We start from the raw sequence: 26,806 nt of genomic DNA on the forward strand, positions 1-26,806 counted from the left end.
CATTCATTGTGATATTAGTACATAGGAGCAATACATAAAATTATGCAGAAACTGCAGATTCTGCATAATTTTATGTAAAAAATGGCTTGATACATATGCCCCTTAGGGGTCTATTTACTAAGCTTTGTTAGGAGATAAAGTGAACGGTGATAAGGTACCAGCCAATCAGCTCCTAACTGACATGTCACAGGGGTCTATTTACTAAGCAGTGTTAGAAGAAGTGAAAAGTGAAGAGTGAAAAGTGATAAGGTGCCAGCCAATCAGCTCCTAACTGTAATTTTTCAAACACTGCCTGTGAGATGACAGTTGGGAGCTGATTGGCTGGCACCTTATCACTTTCTTATCACTTTTCACTCTGTCTCCTAACACTGCTTAGTAACTAGAACCCTGAGTCTTTTAGGTAAACTCCTTGCAATATGAAGCTTGTATCCAGTTGATTGTCTCTGCGACTGTTGAGTGATAGATGTTAGTTGTCAGTAACACCAGTCTTTGTCTTTTCCATCGATCTATGAGGAGGTTAAAGAGTTCCTTTTGAAGAACTAAACAGAAACAATGCGCACCGGGAGATAAATGACTGTGTGGGGTGTGCTGCTGGATCAGAAGTATGTAAATCCTTCGAATGTAGAACAAAAATGATACCAAGAGACCCTGCGCTCAAACCCCTTCAAAGGTATGTGTACAAAACACTCTAGTCTCTGAGTGAAAACATTTAAAATTTACTAAAAGCAAGTTCGATGTACTGCATCAACAAAACACATGTACACCTAAAAATTAAAATCCTATTTAACTCATGGTTATTGTGCCAATAACTAATATAGCACGGATCAGTATACTCGGTATGGAATGTATACAGGATATAGGAGTATCACAAGATGGATGGTCTAACCCGCTTGATGTAGGAAAGTTAGTAAAGTACCAATGCCGTCCACCTCCAGTTCATATGCTGCATTTCATTTATATATTGAATGTAGGAAATCCTTGAGTGTATTCAAATTTGCTGTCCTGCGAGTAGCGCGGCGCCCCGCTGCAAACTCACAATAGGAAGTCTAAGTAATAGTCTGTGAGAAACAGAGTCGTGGCCCGGGGTGTCTTCTGGGCTGGATGGAAGGGGGACCACTCTGGTAGGAAGCAGGGATTCCGGACCGGGATTGTCATGTGCTGACACCTCGGCAAGTGCTCCGTCTGATGTTAGACGCTGCCCTATGCTGGGGGACCATCAGCAGTACAAACCTCTGCCTTGGGAGGGGAAGTTACCGTACTCGATCTAGGGAAATCTAACCCGGGCAACCCCTCCACTAGAAGAGACTCACCTGCCTCCTGCCGCATCTCGTGGCTCTGATCTTCCTCCTTCTGCCCCTGGATGATGTCCGTCTGTAGTTCGTAGCTGCTCGGCGGCTCTGGCGTCTGTCGCATCTGGATAGTTCCGGGTCATGTCACCGGGTCGAGGTGGAGGGTGGTGGCAGTAATGATGGATATAATATGTGTGCTCCAATGAGTTTCAACCCTGAATGTTGCTCCCTCCGGGAGAAGTGTTCCTTATTATTGCATAGTGTCCAGGTGGGACCATGTAACATGGTCCCTGCTTAGGGGTCTATTTACTAAGCAGTGTTAGGAGACAGAGTGAAAAGTGATAAGAAAGTGATAAGGTGCCAGCCAACCAGCTCTCAACTGTCATTTTTCAAGCACAGCCTGTGAGATGACAGTTGGAAGCTGATTGGCTGGCACCTTATCACTCTCATCACTTTTCACTCTTTCTCCTAAAGGTGCCTATCCATTTAAGGACATGAAAGTCTGAACATCCAGCGTTCAGACTTTCATGTCGCTGAGGTGCGGTGTCAGGACTGTGACTATCTCAGTACGTAAAGATAAACTACATTTGTCAAAGTTCCATTGTGGTCATTGGAGGAGCTATCCTGGGTGCTGGCGTTCCCCACATACAGGGGATAGAGAGTTAAAGTGATCATCTGTTTCCAAGGTGTTGTCAGGTTGTGGGATTTCTGATTGCTCATTATTTCAAACCTGATTCCATTTGGGTCACATGTTCTGAACTTCCTATGGATCACAGATCTCTAGTATAAAGCCTGTTACTAACTGTGTCTCAGTGTCTGTGCAACGTTACTTTCAGTTCTTTCTCGGACTCCTGCCAGATCCCCGCTGTGCCTGTGGTTTGCTGTGGACTTTGCTATATCTCTGCCCGTGTTCCGGTTAAACTTCTGATCCTGGTTACCAGCTGCACTACAGAGCTCAGCATTGCCACTGCCTAAGTATCGTTATCCTGCTCCATCGCTGTGGTTGCATCCCCTGCTGGATTATTTACTCTGCCTGTTGTCTTCTACTTCTGTGTTACTGAGATTCCATGAACAGGCCATTCCTAAAGCCACCTCAGTTTATATTGCCCGGTAGGCCCGACTCCTTCCAGGTGTCTCAAGTGTCAGCAGCCATGACATGCGGGCACCGCACTGAAAGCCGTTCACTGAACATCTTCAGTGCAGGAGCCCAACCTCCCTATCTATTAACATGCCGAACCTGACGACCGGGTTGACGGGCATGTTCAATAGATAGTCGGGGTCGGCAAGGACCCAGCGTGCACGCGCATCGCTGGTCCTTGCCAGCTATCCACTTTCCAGCTTTCTGCATGATCCGACCAAAACCTCCTGGTTTTGTTTGCATCGTGCAGAAAGTCGGCAAATGGACTTTACACTGCTTAGTAAATAGACCCCTTAATCTTTGATTACTCTCCCTTGATAAAACATTGTTTAAAAAAAACCCTTCACAGTTTTCCCATTAGTAGAAAAATTAGTATGTGCTCTAGTTACAGCAGAACTAAGTGGTTTATGCTTAGGAAAAAATTAAGGTTTCAATAGAGCTAAATAAAATACTACAATCATAAATAAGGATACACTAAATTTTTTTTCATTTTTTCTATGCGCAAAAAATGGTAAAAAAAAAATCTATAATATTTATGTCTCTCAAAGAGATGATGGGGCGGCTGTCGATGGTGAGTGACAGCTCGCCCCGTTTTGTGTTCGGGTAGGGGGGTGGCTGGACAAACGTAGGCGTTCCCTTAGGAACACCTGGCATTTGTAGGGAGGTCTCACTGTTAGAGCAGGAGGTCCACTCGGCCTTGCGGTAGCCTAGACCTTGCCGTAGGGTCTCGTCGCAAGGCTGATGGTCGCGATTATCGCAATGGTCTCCAGGCCGCTCGCGCAAGCTGTGGGTGGTCTCCCACAGCTTTGCGAGTGGCCAGAGAACAAAAAATAAAAAACGCCCACAATCCCAGCAAGCGGCTGCGAGCGGGTCTGAATCAGGGCCAATGTCTTTACTTTATGTAACACTTGTTATATTAGGAACAGCTGAGCCATTTCCAATTGTGCTGACTGAAGACTAATTGCTGCAATCTTTCTTGTCTCCATTCCCTGAGTCCAGACTGAAAGTGTTGCTATTTCTCTCTACATACATGCACTGTCTCTGTCAATTTCTCTCAGTGGATTAATTAGCTTTGTACAGTGTAAACTCTCTGAGGTGCTGTCACTGTAGGGAACTCTGGGCCTGATTCAGAGCCGGACGCTCTGACAGAGCGCTCGCTCTGAATCAGGGCCGGGCTTTTGTTTTTTTAGAGCGGCCTCCTGGCCGCTCGCATAGCTGTGGGTGACCACCCACAGCTATAGTGAGCAGCCAGGAAGATGGTCGCGATGGTCAAGACCATCGCGACCATCAGGCTTGCAACGAGACCCTTGTGGTAGGGTCTCGTGGCCGCAAGCCCCAGAGAGATTTCGGCTGTAACACAGCCGAAATCTCTCCAACTGACATCACTCGTGATGTCAGTGTGGCCGCCCCCAAACGTAGGCGTTCACATGGGAACGCCTCCGTTTGGGCAGCCACTCCCCCGGCCCGCCCACCAAAGGGGGCATGATGTCACTCAACATCGACAGCTCGCCCCCTTTGTAGCGAGACCCAGAGCAACGGTTTGCCCATCGCTATCCGGGTCTCGCGCATGCGCACGATGGAGCCGGCTCCGTCGTGCACATGCGCACTGGGCCACCATCGACCCGCTTGTGAGCGCATAGCGCTCGCGAGCGGGTCTGAATCAGGCCCTCTGTCTCCTGCTGAGTTTAGTACAGGTTGAGTCTCCCATATCCAAAATGCTTGGGACCAGGGGTGTTTTGGATATCGGAATATTCTGTATTTTGGAATATTTGCATATTAAGCAGTGTTAGGAGACAGAGTGAAAAGTGATAAGGTGCCAGCCAATCAGCTCCCAACTGTCATCTCACAGGCTGTGTTTGAAAAATGACAGTTGGGAGCTGATTGGCTGGGACCTTATCACTTTTCACTCTGCCTCCTAACACTGCTTAGTAATTAGAGTCATAGCCCAGAGGTCTCCTTGAGCCTCCTCTGTCTTTTGGCCTAGTTATGGTATTAAAATCACCACCAAAGATAACCTGCTGGGCCGTAAAAAGATAAGGTTTTATCTCCATGAAGAGACATTTCCTCTCCCATTGTGACTGAGGACCATAGACATTAATTAACCTAAGATCCTGTCCCTTCATGTTAACATCCAAAATCATACATTTGCCTGCTTGCAACTCTATAACCTTGTGCACAGTTACCATATCAGTAAAAAGAACTGCCACCCCACCGTATGGCTCGGCCACAAGAGACCAGTAAGAAGGACCTCCCCTCCACTCCTGCTTCGCCCTATGGGGGAGATCCAATTTACTAATCCGAGTCTCCTGCAAAAATAAAAAATCAACCTCAACCATGCTGAAAAAATCAAAGGCCATTTTTACGAGCACATTCGGAAATCACAGAAACCACATAATTCGTGGATAATCGTATAGGATGGGGATCCATGTTTTTAGGTTATAAAAACAAGACCTTGCATATTTTTCCTTTTTACCCAAAAAAATTAAAACCCTACAAACCGACCCCCTGCAGGCCGGCCGTTACCACAAGCCCTCCTACCATCCTACCCTGGGACGGAACACCCGTCACTAAGGATTTAGGATCAGGAGGCTCAGCTGTACTCTTACTATCCTGCCAACTTGTCCCAACCACCACCTCATCACCTATTTCACAAGAATCTAATACTAAATCTTAAGAGGCCCTATGCCCGTCCTCCACGTCCTCCATTTGAGTTTCCTCTATAATATCAACTTCTCCCTCTTCACACCCCTGCATCACCTTACTAACCCGTGACTTTGTTCCCACCGGATCCAAAGGCGAATTTATAGGAACCTCTACGGCCAATTCCTCCAACATCTGTACTGCTTCCTCCTGCCGATCACTATTTTGTGCAATCCTAATCTTAGCCCTTCTTTTTGCATCTCTACCACCTCTCCCTGAAACCAGTCTAAACTCCTCTCCATCACTAACTATCTCTTCATCTTCATCCGATGTGAAGACATCAAACCGGTTTGACAAGACTATTTGCTCCTGATTTTTTCCTTTTTTTCTTTTTCCCTATTACTACCTCAAAAGGCACCTCCTCTACGTTTATCTTACTTGTTCCACTACTCCCTTGTTTTTCCTTTGACACCACTTTATCCACTACTACTGGGCTTTCAACAACACTTACTGCTGCCTTTTCTTGCCTAAGTTGCCGCGATTCTATGTTATGGCTAGCTTTAGGACACCTGCTATATGGATGACCTTCCTCTCCACACAGGTTACACCTCACCATGTTACATAACCTTGACACATGACCAATTTTACCACACAAAGAACTTTTGGTCACATCACAATCCCCACTGAGGTGCCTAAAGTCACCGCATTTAAAACACGTCCTCGGCTGCCCAGGATAGAAGCACTGCACTCTATTACGTCCTATGTAGGCAGCCGAGGGAACATGTATCATACCATTATTCACCAAACGTAGTTTAACCATAGCTTCCCATGCACCACCCCAATTCACAGTACCTTGATAACCAGAAGGAGATATCCTCTGGTGGCAATGATTCATTTCTAACCAAAACAGTAATTTTTACATTATCCTGACGAGTAATTAAACTTGCAACATAATTCTTATAAGGATTTCTATTTCTATATGGTTGCCACACCTCCCAAAAAGCTTGTAAACCCTGGTATGATAAAAAAAACTCATAATCAGGGGATCTTACAGGGTGGATACAGGAATAAAGATCACTAGCAGCAAAACCCAAAATCATTTTCAAAAATCCCTCAGTATTTGGGCCCTCTCCTTCCCCCACCCACTTAAACTGGATGAGATTCCGTCTTTTTCCCACATTCCCAGACCCCACATTCACAACTTGCTGTACATTAATATTCTGCCTAGACACCATATTTGCATATGATATCCCACTTGACACTTCCTTGTTTCCCGTATCACCACCACCAGCCGATCTCAGAGCCTTTGCGATTATTTCAGCTGCCTTCTTTGCCCTTATTGGAACGGACATCTGGTCACCATATATAGTCTCTATCACTGTTTTCTCAGCGTTAGAAACCTTATCCATATCCAATACCGGCATAACTTGCGTCCTCTCCACCGTACTTAGCGCCCTCCGACCTATAACGTTAGCGCCCTGCACTTCGCAGGGTCTGACCCCAGGTGTCTCCCCAGCTGCCTGCAAATTATAAACAGCGGCCGACTTGTCTTTGGGGCCCCCCTCCATGCTATTCTCAGCTAGTACCACCGCTTGTACAAGCTCTATATCCGTGGCTTCATCACGCCCTTTGGAACTGGCACCCACCTGTTCCCCTACGCCACCTGCCTTTTCTGATTGCGGGACTAATTCCCATGAGGCCTCTAGGACAATAGATGAAACACCTATTCCCTCCACCATCCGAGCACCCCATGCATTGTCACTCACCAAACAGCCGGCATCACGGTCGCCCTTTTCATCGCGCCCTGCTTCCTGTAGCACCGTCTGGGACTCCGCCACCATTTTCTCTGGGACTTCCAGCTCCACCGACACTTCTGATTCTTCATCAGACGCTGCATTTAAATTCTTCTCCACTAATGACGCCGCCTTATTTTCCAGAATCTTTTCACCAACCGGGAGCAAGTTTTTCAACTTAGCTTCTTTTTTTAATATCTCTCAGATGAAATAATTTCCTCCTAGCAATTTCCGTTTTCTCTAGAGCATCAATTTCCTCTGTCAACACCTCTCGCTCCCATTTAAAGCCAGAGTTCCTTTTCTTCCTTCTCTTATTGTTGATTTTTGCACTTATCCTCCTTGTTTCCTTCTGCATATCTTCAATACTATAAGAAGCATACACATCCATCACTACTTCTTCCTCTGTGGATTGCTCTCCACTATCCACCATATTCTGCCGCAGATCACCTTCTGCCATGCTACTAGTGGGTTCCAGCAACCCCATCTGGGCTACATTATTCTGGAGATCACTCTCCAGTAAACCAGAGGGTCCTACTTTCTCAGGGTCCCCCCAGCCATAATCCAGCACAATGTCTTCCGGGGTACTTGGCACCACTACCTCTGTTGCCACCAACAAAACCCCTCCATTTTCTTCACACAAGACATCCTTGTCCTGGTTTAATATAAACTTAGAAGGGGCCTCCACAGACTGTGTCGCCCCCCCAGCACCCGCTCGGACCCCCTCACCAGCGTCACTCCCCGGCGGAAGCAGGGTCCCTGATACCGAGGTCACCTGACCGGCTCGTTCTGGATCACATGTCCCCGCTCTCACCGCCTCCAGGACACTTGCGGCTGTAGATTCCGGCGTACACATCGCGGCTGTTGCCGCCTCTTCCATACCCGCAGCAGGGCTCACCCGGTAAGGCGCATTCCCCGCTACCTCCATAGCAGGCACCGCTGTTACATCCGGAGCCTCCTCCGGCAGACCTTGGATAGGCTCAGCTAGTATCAACCCACCAGCTCTATCTGGTCAACCAGACAGCCCGCGGCCACATGTACAAGGGATTTGGATTTCTTAGGGGTCTTAGGCATTTTTCCTTATGCCTCCCCAGCCAAGTACAGTCACTAGCCCCACAGGGGGGGGGGGAATCCTCAATATGGAAAAACAAATAACGCCCCACAGGGGGGGGGGGGAATCCTCAATATGGAAAAACAAATAAACGGCAGTCCATAAGCCGAAAAAGGCCAAATAAGCTGCCCCAGAGCAGCGGCCACACTTCCCCCAGGCAGAGGCAGCCTGCCTGGGGAAGCCTGCAGGGGAACCTCCCTCTCACACAGCCACAGAAATAAGCTGTATAGGCCACACCAGGATTATAGCCACATTTTCCTAAAACACTTCCCCCAGGGGAACCTCCCTCTCACACAGCCACGGAAGTAGAGCAGGAGCAACAGCACACACACCCTCTCCTGATGGATGCACGCAGGCTATAGAGATATGATGTAGGCATGCAGGCTATAGATATATGATGTAAGCACACAGGCTATAGATATATGATGTATGCACGCAAGCTATAGATATATGATGTACTGTATGCACGCAGGCTATATATATATATATATATATATATATATATAATATATGCATGCAGGATATAGATATATGATGTATGCAAACAGGCTATAGATATATGATGTACTGTATGCACGCAGGCTATATATATATGATATATGCATGCAGGATATAGATATATGATGTATGCACACAGGCTATAGATATATGATGTATACACGCAGGCTATAGATATATGATGTATGCACGCAGGCTATAGATATATGATGTATGCACGCAGGCTATAGATATAAGATGTATGCACGCAAGCTATAGATATATGATGTATGCACGCAGGCTATAGATATACGATGTATGCACTCAGGCTATAGATATATGATGTGTGCATGCAGGCTATAGATATATGATGCATACACGCAGGCTATAGATATATGATTTATGCACTCAGGCTATAGATATATGATGTATGCATGCAGGCTATAGATATATGATGTATGCACGCAGGCTATAGATATATGATGTATGCATGCAGGCTATAGATATATGATGTAGGCACGCAGGCTATAGATATATGATGTAGGCACGCAGGCTATAGATATATGATGTAGGCACACAGGCTATAGATATATGATGTATGCACTCAGGCTATAGATATATGATGTGTGCATGCAGGCTATAGATATATGATGTACTGTATGCACGCAGGCTATATATATATATATAATATATGCATGCAGGATATAGATATATGATGTATGCAAACAGGCTATAGATATATGATGTACTGTATGCACGCAGGCTATATATATATGATATATGCATGCAGGATATAGATATATGATGTATGCACACAGGCTATAGATATATGATGTATACACGCAGGCTATAGATATATGATGTATGCACGCAGGCTATAGATATATGATGTATGCACGCAGGCTATAGATATAAGATGTATGCACGCAAGCTATAGATATATGATGTATGCACGCAGGCTATAGATATACGATGTATGCACTCAGGCTATAGATATATGATGTGTGCATGCAGGCTATAGATATATGATGCATACACGCAGGCTATAGATATATGATTTATGCACTCAGGCTATAGATATATGATGTATGCACGCAGGCTATAGATATATGATGTATGCACGCAGGCTATAGATATATGATGTATGCATGCAGGCTATAGATATATGATGTAGGCACGCAGGCTATAGATATATGATGTAGGCACGCAGGCTATAGATATATGATGTAGGCACACAGGCTATAGATATATGATGTATGCACTCAGGCTATAGATATATGATGTGTGCATGCAGGCTATAGATATATGATGTAGGCACGCAGGCTATAGATATATGATGTATGCACTCAGGCTATAGATATATGATGTGTGCATGCAGGCTATAGATATATGATGTACTGTATGCACGCAGGCTATATATATATATATAATATATGCATGCAGGATATAGATATATGATGTATGCACACAGGCTATAGATATATGATGTACTGTATGCACGCAGGCTATATATATATGATATAAGCATGCAGGATATAGATATATGATGTATGCACACAGGCTATAGATATATGATGTATACACGCAGGCTATAGATATATGATGTATGCACGCAGGCTATAGATATATGATGTATGCACACAAGTTATAGATATATGATGTATGCACTCAGGCTATAGATATATGATGTATACACACAGGCTATAGATATATGATGTATACACACAGGCTATAGATATATGATGTATGCATGCAGGCTATAGATATATGATGTACTGTATGCACGCAGGCTATATATATATGATGTATACACACATGCTGTAGATATATGATGTATGCATGCAGGCTATAGATATATGATGTATGCACGCAGGCTACAGATATATGATGTAGGCACGCAGGCTATAGATATATGATGGATGCATGCAGGCTATAAATATATGATGTACTGTATGCATGCAGGCTATAGATATATGATGTATGTACGCAGGCTATAGATATATGATGTAGGCACACAGGCTATAGATATATGATGTATGCACACAGGCAGCTTTGCAATTGTGATCCTTGCATTACCATATCCTTGCAGATATGGTAATGCACAGGAGGCATCACACCTCCTGTGCATTACTTAACCGGCCGCCACAGTTTAGGGGAAGAGGCCGGGAAATCTCCGTCAGCCGACTGATACCCTGGCTTCTTTTTTCCCCCACAACGGCAGCGACACTCCTCCGTTTCAGAAAAACGCCCCCTCCCTGCCCACAAACGGCAGCAGACTGTCTATCACTGATAGTCTGCTGCCAGTTTGCGTGCGGCCTCGCAGGCCCATTCTGTACATGTGCGGAACGGCTCTGGCGCCTGCGTAGATTCCCAAACATCGTGCACTGCTGAATCAGGCCCACAGTTACCTGGAAATACAGCCTCTTACAGCAGTCATAAACCCAGACATAAGGACACTTTGCAGCAGGACTAAGGACAGAAAGTAACTATTTATTTGTAGCTGCAGCCAAGGCAGAGGAGGGGTCTCTTAACAGTTATTGCCTTGATTGTTGTGTTGCATTACATTATAATAACAACGTGGTTCAAACAGAACAGAGGGCCTGATTCAGACCCGCTCGCAAGCGCTATGCGCTCACGAGCGGGTCGATGTTTGGCCACTGCGCATGCGCACGCCAGAGCCGGCTCCGACGTGCGCATGCGCGAGACCCGGCTAGCGACGGGCGCTCTGTCGCTCCGGGTCTCGCACCAAAAGGGGGCGGCTGTCGATTTTGATCGACAGCTCGCACCGTTTTGGAGGCGTGGAGGGGTGGTGGCTTCACAAATGGAGGCATTCCCAATCGAACACCTGCCGTTTGTGGGCGGCCCCGCTGACATCACCAGTGATGTCAGTGGGAGAGCTTCCGGCTCTATTAGAGCCAGAAGCTCTCTGCGGCTTGCGGCAGACGAAACCCTACCAAAAGGGTCTCGTCGCAAGCCCCGATGGTCGCGATGGTCTTGACCATCGCGACCATCATCCTGGCCGCTCGCACTAGCTATGCGAGAGGCCAAGATGCCGCACAAAAAAAAAAAATACGCCCTGATCCAGAGCGAGCGCTCTTTTAGAGCGTCCGGCTCTGAATCAGGCCCAGAGTGCCTTCATGTCTTGTGAAGTGGTAAATGTATGTTCCTATCAGCCTGAATTTGTGTCTATGTATAAAATGTTAAATCTATATTTGATGGTGGTCACTTACCTGGAGGTGTAACAGAAGGTAGCACATGGTGCCAGGATCTAAGAAGGACAAAGAACAGGTGTACTTGTAGCTATTATACATTGTGTTATTGTAATGCTTTATACTCACATTTCCATTACATTACACTATAGGGAGCACTAATAGGGATCTATTTATCAATAAATATTTGCAGCATGTTCAATGAAAACACCCATTTTCGGGGGATGTGCAGAGATATTTAGTGTCCCCCAGATGTTTTATGGAGGGATCGCAGCAGATATCTCCACATCTTATGGCATCTGATGATGGCGTAATCCACTTTGGCCTATGGGCTGCACATCGCAAAAACTACCAGGAAAGGGTTCCATAGGTACCCTCTCCCCGGCATTGCGACTGCACAATGACATGCGTGGTCATTAGACCGTGCAGCGCAGGAGTTAGGGCACAGGTGTAAAGAGACCGCTGTGCCCTGCACATCTCCTGGCACATCACAGGGACGGGCTCCTTTTGGAGACCCTGGGCTGTATTCAGAGGCGGCCGTACGGTCTACGACTGCACGGCCGCCTCGATGTTTGTCTAGTGCGCATGCGCACGAGGGAGCCGGCTCCCTCGTGCGCATGCGTGAGACCCGCTATGACCGACAGCGATGGTCGTAGCGTGTCTCTTTCCAAAGGGGGCGAGCTGTCGATGTTGATTGACAGCTCACCCCGTTTGGAAGGCGGGCCGGGGGGTGGCAGCCCAAATGGAGGCGTTCCCATGGGAACGCCTACCATTTGGGGGAGGCCCCACTGACATCACTAGTGATGTCAGTGGAGAGCTTCCGGCTCTGACAGAGCCAGAAGCTCTCCGGGGCTTACGACAAGTGAGACCCTACCCTAGGGTCTCGTCGTAAGCCCCGATGGTCGCGATGGTCAATGACCATTGCGACCATCACCCTAGCGGTCGTTAGAGCTGTGGGTGTTAACCCACAGCCTAACGACCGCTACAGAGGTGGGTGGTCAGGATGTAAGTGGCCGCCCAGTTTCTGAGCGACCGCTTGCATCCTCCGACCACCTCTGAATGAGGCCCCCTGTCCCTGTATGTGCTCTTTAATACATCCGGGCGCTATAATTGCATCTTGCAATGCATGGACACTAATATTGTGCCCAGATCTCATTGCAAATGCGATTTTTAATACATTGGCCCCATAGTGTTTCCTTGGGCTTACCCAGGCAAGCCCTTACTGTATAAATCCATACATATAAGCTTGGGTGGAGGTACTGAAATATTGTAATATATAAAGGGGGGTTACAGGAAAATAGGGATAACCACACTGCATAGGTCAGACGCTGGCTACTGTCTGGGGGAGGGACACTTGTTTTAACATTTATTCTATTTTATTTTTGCACATAATAAAGCCTGCATAGATCATAGAGATCTGTGCAGTCCTTTCAGTCCTCCTTCAAAGGCGGGGCTGCTGCTGGAGTAGCATAACAAAGCCTGCCCATTATGCTAATTCTGTATCCATCCGGCATCAGCGTCCGAAATTAAAGATTCCGTATCGCAGCACTTTGCACAGACATTAATTGATGGTAACACACCCCCTGTGGTGAAGCACTTTGTTGAAGCAGGACATTTATTATAGGACTGCAGATGTATACCCATTGAACAAGTACCACCAAATCGGAAAGGTGGTGACAGGAGCAATATTTTACTCCATAAAGAAGCCCAGTGGATTTACCATCTAAACGCATTGTCTCCCCATGGATTAAATGAAGAATGTAATTTTTCCTGTTTTTTATAATTGATTAGTTGCCTTAATAAACCGTGATGTTACTCAGTATCCTTAGAGAAGCTTTTTCTTGTAATTGTTTGTTCACGTTTTTATGTGTCTCCATCATAATTCACCTTTCTAGATGTGGTTAAGGGGCCTATTCATCATCGGGGGCAGGATGGTCCGGCATTAAGTATTTTATTTGCCGCAAGTTGCTGCGGTGGATCCTTAATTACCAGAACAATTCAGTATTGATGCGCTGAGCAAACAGCTGCTCCGAAAAGCAGCTGTCTCTGCTATTCCTAACACTGCTACAGAAGTAGTGGTCCGGCCAACTGTGGGTCACTGGGCACTCAGGGCCTGATTCAGAGCCGGACGCTCTGAACGATCGCCCGCTCTGAATCAGGGCGTTTTTTTTTTTATTTATTGTTGCGGCCTCTTGGCCGCTCGCATAGCTATGGGTTACCACCCACAGCTTATGCGAGCGCCCATGATGATGGTCGCGATGGTCAAGACCAACGCGACCATCGGGCTTGTGACGAGACCTTGTGGTAGCCAGGAGGCCGCTCCATTTTCATGGAGGAGGGCCCTGATTCAGAGCGAGCGCTCTGGTCAGAGCGTTCAGCTCTGAATCAGGCCCTATGTTGATAAATAGGCCCCATTATTATACATACCCTCTAGGGAACAATTCCACTATCTAAAAAAGTAATTAACTTAAAAACTACCCATGGATTCGATGTGCGGATCGATATGCGTCCTGATGGTGTCCATACAGGGGACCTGATTAAGAGCGTTGTATCTGTGCGTGCATCAAGGTACATTACCGTAGACAATCGCAGTGGCTATTTCCTTGCCATGCGATTGACAGTCAGCGAGCACTTGTGGGAGGTAACGGGGCACAGCGGCAAAGAACGCAGGCGTGTCACAGCCATTTCAGGGGCGTCATATCCTGCTTCTGCGATCCCACATGCAGTGAAAGCGGCTCTGGCTTCTCTGTTTCTGAATAGCCCTAGGGTCACTCAGAACTGCGACAGTCGAATGTTCTGTGACTGATGCTGAGTCTCTGTACGCAGTCCACACCCCTCTGTACCAGGGCCTGTCCAATCTCTCTGTGGCCCCTGACATCAGCCTTAAAATGGTGAAATGGTGCATTCTTTTACAAATATGTCATGTGAAACCAAACTTCGTTAGCTCTACTGATCGTATCATAGAGGGTGGAGAATACGTCCCGAGACATGGCAGATGGCTGCCGGTGTTTGACAGACAACCTCTGATCTTTTACCCCTAGAATGGATCCAGAAACAACAGAGAAAATCTTGCAAGAAAGGGAAAATTTCAGCAACGCACTGGGTAAAATCGAGGGCGTTACGATACTGCAGAGAACCTGTGACGTATGGGACAATATATACAACTTCCAGGCTCGAGACGGTGACTTTGTGGTTGTGTCTTACCCCAAATCAGGTGAGAGACGTTCTATAGGTAGGATGAGCAGTGGGAAGGATTCTCAGCAGTAAGAGCGCCTCCTACAGAGCTGAAGAACATGGTATAATGCTGTGTGTGGTCTAATTACAGGCACCACCTGGATGCAGGAGATTATGGATCTGATACTTCTGGAAGGGGAGGTGGAGAAGAGCGTGCGGGCGCCCTTCTTCGTCAAGGTGCCATTTCTGGAGTTTGGGCGCACCTGTAAGTGCTTTATAAGTGAATATCTCACAATATGACAAGCTGGGCATGCACAGGCAGTGGACAAACAAAATGAAAAAGCCCTAGGTCAAAGGTTTCCAAATCCAGTCCTCAGGCTTAACAGATCTAACAGTGCATGTTTTCCCTCTCTCCTTGCTGGAGCACCGATGTATTTCATACTTTTCATACTTACCTACCCTCCCGAGTTGGTCGGGAGCCTCCCGAAAATCGGGTGCCACTCCCGACCTCCCGGGAAGGCAGGTAAGTCTCCCAACTGCCACCGACCCCTCCTACCCTCCCCATAATTACATGTAAAAGTCCCGCAGCGAGGGGGCGGTGACGAAATTCACGTGAAATCGCGTCATTTTGGCCCTGCCTCCTGCTTCAATGCCTGTGATATCGGCAGTGTGTAGCGGGGAAGAACCAAAATGACACAATCGGGTGGCTCCGCCCCCCGCCCGCAAACACTTATCGTCTGGCCGGCCCCGCCCCCGTGTGCTGACACCCCCCCCCCAGGCATGCCGATCTGGCTGCTCCCTCCCGGATGTTGCAGCCAGATAGTCGGCAAGTATGATGTATTTATTACTTACTAACATGTTTCAAAGATCCACCTGTGATACTAATTATTGCGCTAGTGATGTGAGAAGACCTGGAAAACATGTACTGTTGGGGAACCCTGAGGACTGGCTTTGGAAAACAATGACAGAGGGTCTGATTCAGAGCCGGACGCTATTTGCGCTCGCTCGTTCAGAAAAAAGGGGGTGGCTATTCAAATTAACCGTTCGCTCTTTGCGGTCTGTTGACGCCTCTAGGTCTGAACGAGCGAACAAAACATGCAGTAGTTTTTTAGAAAAATACGCCCCCTGGCCGCTCGCATCCTACGTCATGTCCGCTATTTATTAGATTAATCGAGTACATCGAACAACGTATGAACTGCTCGCTATTCTTGTGGTTGGTTTTTCCTACCGCAATCTTGCGAGCAGTTCTGGCTATAAAACAACCCAGTGACGTGGTCAATGATGCTGCTGTATTAATTATGCACACCCTTAAAACGCCCGTTTTGATCTTTAAGCACGCCTGCGTTCTGAATTCCACTCCCCGTTTTCAAGCACCTTCCCCTGTTATCACCCACATACGCCTCATTCTGTCACTCAAAATAGCAGGCACTAGCTATTTAGCGAACAAACGATTTTCGGCCGCACTGACTGGTTCGCGTATGCGTATTACAATCCGTACGCATGCGCAGTTGTGCGAACATCGCTCTGAACGAATGAGCGGCCACTTACGAGCGGCTCTGAATGAAGCCCTTGGTCCTTCCAGGTCTCCTCACAGAATCACAAGTGAAATAATTAGCTAATAAGTAATGGTGCGTGCACACAGGGCAATATTACTGTGCGATTGCACGATTATGACATCGTAATCATACAATCGCTCAGTAATCGTGCACAAATCGTGCACTATAATGTAGGAAACGACCAGCGATGCGCGCTCCTTGCAAGTCGTTTCCAACATTGTCCATCGCCTGAACATGCAGGCCAAGCTGCCGATAACGACAGATTGGCCATGTTCAGGAATGATGGAGTGTGCCTGCACTGAACGACTGACCGTTCAGTGTAGGCACTACAGGGGATCAGGAACGACAGTACGACGATGTCATAACCGTACTGTCTTTCCTGATCGCCCAGTGTGTATGCACCTTAATGACTACACCTGTGCACCTGCTGGAAAACGTGACCTGTGTGGGGTCCTGAGCACCGAGTTTGAGAACCTCTGACATAGACAAACATATTGAAAGTAAGGGCTTTCACGTAAGTGGCTCATCTGTACCTAGGTAAATAGCGTCCCAGAATGTTTAAGATCATGTAACAAAATGCTGGACTGGGGGCGAATCGCTCATAATTATTTCTAACATGGCTGCAGAGGTAACCTCAGTGACTTTGAGCAAGTGATGAATGTTAGAGCGTATGTGTCAGAAACTTAGATAAGCAGCAGGGCGTCAGCAAGTATGTGGTAGGTGCCGTTACGGGTAGTTAGGAGTATGTATGAGTAAGGGAAGGAGAATTACATGAGGGAAGAGGGCCCTGCTCATCTGAGTTAACATTCTAAAGGGGAGGGGAAGACAGACAGAGGTGACATAGATGGGGTAGACAGTTAGGAAGGATCACAGGGCCTCAGTCAGGTTGGATTGCAGGTCTGAGGATGCGCGCATCCGCTCGTTGCGAAAATATGCAAATTAATGCAATCACACTGCGATCGCACTCCGATTGCAGCACTATACCAAGACCCCCACCAGCTTATAAAGCCGCCCACTTCCCATTACATACATTCTCAAGTCCGCAAAAACATCGGTAACATCGAGTAACATCGGACTCATACGCACAGTTGTGGTTGAGCTTGACCTGACTTACACACTGCAAAACTTCCCATCGTCATCTAGACCTCTGGCAGCGTATGCCGTTGCAGGGGCTTAATTATGAACCCCCCCCAGCAACGGCATTCAAACGCACTGGTACCGCCTGCGTTCCTTCGACCACCCCCCCTCTCCACTACCAAATGGCACTTCCTGTCAATCATTGCTCTGGGTCTCTGTGTGTCCGCTGCGTTCGTGCATGCACGCTGCGGTGCGTACGCATGCGCAGAGCGCAAACATTGGCCGGTTGCGTGCGTCTGGAGACCTGCGATCCAACCTGAATGAGGCCCATAGAGCAGTGGGTTTAGGATGAGAGTTGGAAGGCTTTATATCTAGTAACTACCTTAAAAATGGTACTCAATAAAAGGACCTCAGGGTGCTGAGGAACTACAAGTCTCAGCATGACTCACACCAAATAGAGTCCTGCAGGTTGCCTACAGTAACTATGCATTACAAAATATTTATCTTACAGAATCATATCTAATTATTTTTGCAAGAGTCCAAGCATTACAATTTGCCTCACTTTTACCCCCCTTTCCAGTTTAGTCCTGCCGGTAGGGGGAGGAAGGAGAGCACAACGCTCTGCCCGCTCCTCCGGTACGCTGTGCGACCTCCCTGTATTGTACAAATGGTACGTGACGTGGAAGTCGCCTGCTCCAGTCTCAGGGGCTCCATACATCAGGCGGCCGGATTCTCCGATCAGACCGGAACCGTCTGTCCACCGGCCAGAAACGTTATTCTCCGGCAATCGATGATCTCCGAGCCATCGGGGAATCGGGGATATTCTTGATCCCAATCATAGTTTGGTTGTGATCGGCACATCAGGGAAATCCAACGTCGATAAATACATGTTGGATTTCACCAATGCCCCGATCGCGGCATCTGGGGTTCAGTGAAATGCAACAATACATAACTGATGTATTGGGCATAAGATGCAAAGCTTGGACAATGTTAGATCGGCAGCAGCCTTGAGCCTCCTGTTGCCCATCGCTTTGCACTGGGGTTACATTTTTAGCTCACTATTTCTGTGTATTTTTGAAATAATAAAGTTGGAACATTGTTAATTCTTGGTCCTGGCCCAATTATAGACGTCACAGTCAGCTTACATAATCATGGAACTTTGTGTTCTGGATGGTCAACATGGCTGCCAGTCAGTTCTAATGTACTTATCTACACTTGTCGTTACATTATCCCTTACTCTATGTACTGTACACATGTGTTTTGTTTATTCTGCTTATAAGTAACTAGATGCCATGTTTTCCAGCTCTGGTGGTGGCCAATTCCATGCCGAGCCCTCGTCTGCTTAAAACCCATTTGCCCATACAGCTGATGCCACCATCTTTCTTGGAGAAGAACGTCAGGGTGAGACTGGGATGGATGACGGAATAGATTGGGACGGTGTGCCATTCTATGCCACAGGGTATAATGAAGCCTGCTGTTCTTGGGATCTGGACTGGCACCCACTGCCACCAACCTTGGGGCACGTGACATCATGACATCACAGAACAATCACTGATCACAGGAAGATGTGCTCCGCCATAAACGTCCCAAGGATGTAGCACCCTTTGTATGTAGAGGGTTGCTCCTCCAGTCACCCCACAAGCTGGCAACCCTACCACCCCATGGCCTTGCTCCCTTGGCAGCGCCACCACTTGCGCACCCCTCGTGCTAGTTCCTGGCTCCGGGCATTTAATAATTATAGTCTAGTATGAATCTCCAGGCAGTTGTTAATTCAGGGACCTGATTCAGAGCTGCACGAAATGACGATACTGGCGCAGTTGAGCGATTATTTGTTACTGCGCAAGTGCAAAATATTCTGGAAACCCTCATTGTGCATTCGTTACCCTGAGTACACCCACAAATTCACCGCTGCAAACGAGAGAGTTGGTAACATCACAAGAGAGGCAAAGGGATCGGCATTCCTGGGCAGTGTCTGGGCGACAGCCTGAAGTGAACGCATTAGAATGCCGTCTCATGGGCGTGTTATGGGAAATCGGCTGCGTTCTCAGATGCCCAGCCGCAGAGGCCATGCTTAGAAGACGTTCGGAAGGAGACACTGCGCCTGCCATCGGCTGGTGCAAGTTTCGATGGTGCACGTGATGGCGCGCTGTGTAGAACCACCAGCGCAGTGTACTCAGGCATTGAAAGTGGGCATCTTAGGGCTTGCACATGCCAGCGCACGCAGGGGAAGGCTCTAACTAGAATTTGTATATTAGCGCGACTACGCCAACATATACTCCTAGCGGCTGCAACTACGTGCGTCTCTGAATTAGGCCCTGAATGTGTTATATGATTTACTTTACTTAGTAGCCTATTAATATATACAGTAAGTGTATGAGAGGGTGCTCTGTATAATTATAAATTGGTTGGTGCCCTGGTACAAAATTTGCCTCCAATCCCCCGGCTTACTAAGCCAGTTTGTTATTGAAGGTTATATGTATATCATTGTAAACCAATAGCGGTCATACTCTATTTATTATAACCATTCAACTTAAAACATTGATATTTAACTGAAATTCAAGATGTATAATCTGGCTTTCTAGTATAAAGAGTATTTATAATATTAATCCTGTGTAATGCTCTGACAGATTGTATACGTGGCGAGGAACCCTAAAGACTGTTTGGTCTCCTACTATTTCTTCCACAAGATTGATAACATTTTGCCGGACCCCGGAACCTGGGAGAATTTCTTTTCAGAGTTCCTGGCTGGAGAAGGTGGGTCATTTCAGCTTCCTCAATTATCACTGAGTGTCATATAATGGCCATGCCTGGGCGTTACTGATCCACATATTACTTACAATAAGCTTCTTCTACTTTTATTTAGTTTAGTCAAGTGTCATAATATAGCATATTACAGAGTTGAAAATTTCTCCTGACTCCTCTTGGAATATAACATGTCTCAGTTACTTAGAACCGTGGCCCTTCTTACAGAAGTGTCCTCTTCTGTGTGTGTGTGTTGTGTCCTTGTTTCTTCTCTTAGTTTCCTGGGGGAGCTGGTTTGACCACGTGACCGGATGGTGGAAATCAATAGACAAACATCAGATACTTTACGTCTTCTATGAGGACATGATCGAGGTAATGATGGAGATATCGGCAATCGGTTATACTTAGCCGTTTGTGGTTCTGTCACTTTTCACTCAGCGCTTTTCCTTGGGCAGGATCCCCGGCGTGAAATCGAGAGAGTGATGAGGTTCATGGGTAAGGATCTATCTGAAGAGGTTCTGCAGAAGATCCAGCATCTCACTTCATTCAATTCAATGAAGACAAACCTAATGGTCAATTTTGGTGTCCTCTCCTCATCGATATTTGAAAAATCCGGCTCGTCTTTCTTTCGGAAAGGTTTGTGACTATGATGCAATGGCCGATAAATACAAAACAATCATTTAACACTTCTTAGCTAAACAATAATAATACCAACTAAAAATTACAATGGGAGAACCTCAGAGTTGGACGTTAGGTGGGACTGGCAGAGATGTATACTGTATATTCTAAAAAAATATTTTAAGATACATTCTAAAGATTAGATCTTACAGTCCAGTCTTACAGATTTATGTTACCTAGTTACCAGGAAGCTAGGCAATTACAGGTTTCCACTTGTCAGTTGCAATTAGCAAGCTGATACAATTAGTGCAGGTGTGTTTGTCACCGGGTTCCTTTAGTGTAAAATAGGAAGTGCCTGAGGGCCTGATTCAGACCCGCTCACGAGCGCTATGCGCTCGCAAGCGGGTCGATGGTGGCCCAGTGCGCATGCACACGACGGAGCCGGCTCCATCGTGCGCATGTGCGAGACCCGGATAGCGACGGGCAAACCGTCGCTCAGGGTCTCGCTCCAAAGGGGGCGTGCTGTCGATGTTGAGTGACAGCACGCCCCCTTTGGTGGGCGGGCCGGGGGAGTGGCTGCCCAAACTGAGGCGTTCCCGTGTGAACGCCTCCGTTTGGGGGCGGCCCCACTGATATCACGAGTGATGTCAGTGGGAGAGATTTCGGCTCTGGTAGAGCCGAAATCTCTCTGGGGCTTGCAGCCACGAGACCCTACCACAAGGGTCTCGTCGCAAGCCCGATGGTCGCGATGGTCTTGACCATCGCGACCATCTTCCTGGCCGCTCGCTATAGCTGTGGGTGGTCACCCACAGCTATGCGAGCGGCCAGGAGGCCGTTCTAAAAAAAAAAAAGACCAGCCCTGATTCAGAGCGAGCGCTCTGTCAGATCGTCCGGCTCTGAATCAGGCCCTAAGGTCACTGCCGGTGGTAGAATTAACTGCTGTGATTCTTCCCTGCTCCCAGAACAGCCTGTTCTGTTCTTTTGAGAGGCAGTAAAGAACGCAGGTACTGTATGTCGCGACCATTTTAGAGGCACGTCACACCCTGCGACTGCGATCCCATACGCAAGACATATGGCGTCTCAATTCCCGCGGCAGTCCTGTGGGACCGTAGACTCACTCAGGACTCTTTGGGCAGCAGTGCACTACTGAATGCAGATTCCCAATGTTCGGGAATCTGCGCAGGCGCATGACCCGTTCTGCGCATGTGCAGAACGGGTCTGCGAGGGTGCACGTAAACTGGCAGCAGACTGTCAGTGATTGACAGTCTGCTGGCGTTTTGGTTACCCGAAACGGATGCATGTTGCCGCCGTTTGGGGGGGAGGGAAGAGGCTAGGATCTCCATCGGCTGACGCAGATTTCCTGGCCTCCTCCTCTAAACTGCGGCGGCCGGCTACGTGACCCCATGGGTCACCGTAGCAAGCCAATGTTATGCAGATTATCCGATGCTGCGTTGGACGACGCAGCTCGGATAAGTGATGCCTCCTGCTGCATTACCATAACTGCAAGGATTGTAATTGCAAAGCTGCCTGCGTGCATATGTCATATCTATAGCCTGCGTGCATACATCATATCTATAGCCTGCGTGCATACATCATATCTATAGCCTGCGTGCATATATCATATCTATAGCCTGCGTAAATACATCATATCTATAGCCTGCGTGCATACATCATATATCCAGGGCCAGATTAACAATGGGGCGGATGGAGCTACAGCTCCAGGCCTCAACATAAAAATAGGCCCATCACCATGACAGCATGATGTTGACTGGCCATTTGCTGTCCACAAGGTCAGCCATAAATTATAAGTAGTAAAATGTTATTTTTCTACTAGTTACCTCATAAAATTAAGCTTTTTTTTCTTTTACATATTTAGAAAGACATTGGGGCTGATAGTGTAGCGTGTGTACATTCCCACATGGCACTGGCTACACCTACACAGTAAAGGTCACACCTCCTGTACTTCTCAAAATAGGCCCTTGATAATTTTCAGCTCCAGGCCCATGTGGTCCTAAATCCGGCCCTGCATATATCTATAGCCTGCGTGTATACATCATATCTATAGCCTGCGTGCATATATCATATCTATAGCCTGCATGCATACATCATATCTATAGCCTGCGTGCATATATCATATCTATAGCCTGCGTGCATATATCATATCTATAGCCTGCGTGCATACATCATATCTATAGCCTGCATATATACATCATATCTATAGCCTACGTGCATACATCATATCTATAGCCTGCGTACATACATCATATATCTATAGCCTGCGTGCATATATGATATCTATAGCCTGCGTGCATCATATCTATAGCCTGCGTGCATACATCATATCTATAGCCTGCATGCATATATCATATCTATAGCCTTCGTGCATCATATCTATAGCCTGCGTGCATACATCATATCTATAGCCTGCATGCATATATCATATCTATAGCCTGCGTGCATATATCATATCTATAGCCTGCGTGCATATATCATATCTATAGCCTGTGTGCATACATCATATCTATAGCCTGCATGTATACATCATATCTACAGCCTGCGTGCATAAATCATATCTATAGCCTGCGTGCATACATCATATCTATAGCCTGCGTATATACATCATATCTATAGCCTGTGTGCATACATCATATCTATAGCCTGCGTGCAATCCTTGATGAATCAGGCCCTTTCTACGCAGATGCTTCAACAATTTAAGCAGAAATTTGCATATCCACAGCTGAGGGCGTCTCAATACATCTCCTGGCGTCTGCGACATTTGCATATGTCACATAGCAGCTGCGTGCACATACGCTGCTGCACCAGAATTAGCCAAAAACGCTGAATCAGGACAGGCTGGCTGCAGTACTATGATAAGAGCTCTGGGAACCAATGCATGTAATGACCCATGTTGGAGGTGTAATGACCCATGTTGGAGGTGTAATGACCCATGTTGGAGGTGGTGTAATGACCCATGTTGGAGGTGTAATGACCCATGTTGGAGGTGTAATGACTCATATTGGAGGTGGTGTAATGGCCCATGTTGGAGGTGTAATGACCCCATGTTGGAGGTGTAATGGTCCATGTTGGAGGTGTAATGACCCATGTTGAAGGTGTAATGGCCCATGTTGGAGGTGTAATGACCCATGTTGGAGGTGGTGTAATGACCCATGTTGGAGGTGTATTGACCCATATTGGAGGTGTATTGACCCATGTTGGAGGTGTATTGACCATGTTGGAGGTGTAATGACCCATGTTGGAGGTGGTGTAATGACCCATGTTGGAGGTGTATTGACCCATGTTGGAGGTGTATTGACCCATGTTGGAGGTGTAATGACCCATGTTGAAGGTGTAATGACCCATGTTGGAGGTGTAATGACCCATGTTGAAGGTGTAATGGCCCATGTTGGAGGTGGTGTAATGACCCATGTTGGAGGTGTAATGACCCATGTTGGAGGTGTAATGACTCATGTTGGAGATGTAATGGCTGTCACACTCTGCTCAAATTGTGTGACTTACCTTTCCATTTGCTGCAGGTTTGGATTTCTGCCTTACCTTGTTTGAGAACCATGACATCACTGACATCACCATCATGCACTATGTCAGCTGATAGCATTCTTCCAGTGGGAGTGCTCCTGCCTCAGCTGACCTCAGCAGCCTATCATGGACTTGCAGCAGATTCATATCCCCTGTGAGAACTCCCACTGGTGCCAGAGCAAAGAGTTGCTACCGAGAGTTCAGTTCTAACCTGTGGCTCCTTTGTGCAGAAAACCATCACTGCTACCTGGCTCATTATCTACAGTTCCTGTGTCCTGATCTGTGTGCTGCTGTATTCCAGTTTAGGAATCACGAGCTGTTCCACTGAATTTACTCAGCAAACATCAGTTGCAGTCTATTCTCCAGCTCAGTGCAATCACCAGCTGCACTGATTAGAGGATTCCTGCAATCAGCCTGCAAGTCTGTTCCTGACCCTGGCTTTGTTCCTGACCTGTTTCTGTCTAATCCCTGGTACTGCATTTGGTAATCTGGTTCTGACCTTGGCTATCCTCTGCGACCTGCACACAACTGCTCCCTGGTACCTTGTTGTCCATTTGGTGCTGACCCGGTCTGTTCACTATGCTGAAAGTCTTCTCCGCTCAATCCAGGGTACACCAGCACCTGTGTGGGGGAACCTATTCTGAGGGCCGCGACCTGTGTGTCGGACGCAGCCAAGCCCATACACTCTTGTGAGGGTCCCTGGTGAGCACCGCCGCCACATTAGACTCCACGCCTCAGAAATAGGTCACGCCAATCCCCAAATACGGGTTGCGTCCATTTGCCATCCGATAGTTGCGACAATGGCCCATGTAGGAGATGTAATGGCCCATGTAGGTGTAATAGCCCATGTTTGAGGTGTAATGACCCCATGTTGGAGGTGTAATGACCCCATGTTGGAGGTGTAATGGCCCATGTTGGAGGTGTAATAACCCATGTAGGAGGTGTAATGACCCATGTAGGAGTTGTAATGACCCATGTTGGAGGTGTAAAGACACATGTAGAAAGTGTAATAACCCATGTTGCAGGTGTAATGACCCATTTTGGAGGAGTAATGACCCATGTTGGAGGTGTAATGGGCCATGTAGAAGGTGTAATGGCCCATGTTGGAGGTGTAATGGCCCATGTTGGAGGTGTAATGACCCATGTAGGAGGTGTAATGACCCATGTTGGAGGTGTAAAGACACATGTAGAAGGTGTAATGACCCATGTTGAAGGTGTAATGACCCATGTTGGAGGAGTAATGACCCATGTTGGAGGTGTAATGACCCATGTTGGAGGTGTAATGGCCCATGTAGAAGGTGTAATGGCCCATGTTGGAGGAGTAATGACCCATGTTGGAGGTGTAATGACCCATGTTGGAGGTGTAATGGCCCATGTAGAAGGTGTAATGGCCCATGTTGGAGGTGTAATGACCCATGTTGGAGGTGTAATGACCCATGTTGGAGGTGGTGTAATGACCCATGTTGGAGGTGTAATGACCCATGTTGGAGGTGGAATGACCCATGTAGAAGGTGTAATGACCTATGTTGGAGGTGTAATGGCCCATGTTGTAGGTGTAATGACCCATGTAGAAGGTGTAATGACCCATGTTGGAGGTGTAATGTTCCCATGTAGAAGGTGTAATGACCCATGTTGGAGGTGTAATGACCCATGTTGGAGGTGGTGTAAAGACCCATGTTGGAGGTGTAATGACCCATGTTGGAGGTTTAATGACCCATGTTGGAGGTGTAATGACCCATGTAGAAGGTGTAATGACCCATGTTGGAGGTGTAATGACCCATGTTGGAGGTGGTGTAATGACCCATGTTGGAGGTGTAATGGCCCATGTTGGAGGTGTAATGACCCATATAGAAGGTGTAATGACCCATGTTGGAGGTGTAATGGCCCATATAGAAGGTGTAATGACCCATGTAGGAGGTGTAATGACCCATGTTTCCAGTAAGAGGATTGTAGTAGATAATTACTTTTTTCATTTTCAGGAATTGTGGGAGACTGGAAGAACCATTTCCTGGTTTCCCAGAACATTGTATTTGATGAGGAGTACAAGAAGAAAATGGAGGGCAGCAGCCTAAGCTTCCGCACCCAGCTCTGAGGATAAGGAAAAGGATCATCTTGTTATCGGCATATATATATTTTATTCATACACCACAATAACTATGTACAGAGGGCCTGATTCAGACCCGCTCACGAGCGCTGAGCGCTCGCAAGCGGGTCGATGTTGCCCAAGTGCGCATGCGCATGACAGAGGCTGCTCCATCGTGCGCATGCGCGAGACCCGGATAGCGACGAGGAAGCCGTCGCTCCGGGTCTCGCACCAAAGGGGTGGGCGTGCCGGGGGCGTGGCTGGCCAGACGGAGGCGTTCCCATGGGAACGCCTACCGTCTGGGTCCAGCCGCACTGACATCACTAGTGATGTCAGTGGGAGTGTTTTTGGCTCTGATAGAGCCAAAA

At 47.3% G+C, this 26,806-nt stretch overlaps 1 protein-coding gene across 1 annotated transcript; it reads left to right on the top strand.

The window, feature by feature from the left end:
- Positions 1-404: 404 nt before the first annotated feature.
- On the top strand, positions 405-26,806 carry LOC148476868 (sulfotransferase 1C4-like). The gene is made up of 8 exons (XM_088457488.1): positions 405-670; positions 14,696-14,868; positions 14,980-15,093; positions 18,765-18,862; positions 20,089-20,215; positions 20,481-20,575; positions 20,659-20,839; positions 26,335-26,806. The coding sequence occupies exons 1-8, from the start codon at positions 633-635 to the stop codon at positions 26,445-26,447; spliced, it is 939 nt and encodes a 312-aa protein (XP_088313614.1). The 5' UTR covers positions 405-632; the 3' UTR covers positions 26,448-26,806.

This window comes from Taudactylus pleione, unplaced genomic scaffold (genome assembly GCF_031769625.1).
Source record: "Taudactylus pleione unplaced genomic scaffold, aTauple2 ptg000762l, whole genome shotgun sequence".
Taxonomy (NCBI): Eukaryota; Metazoa; Chordata; class Amphibia; order Anura; family Myobatrachidae; genus Taudactylus; species Taudactylus pleione.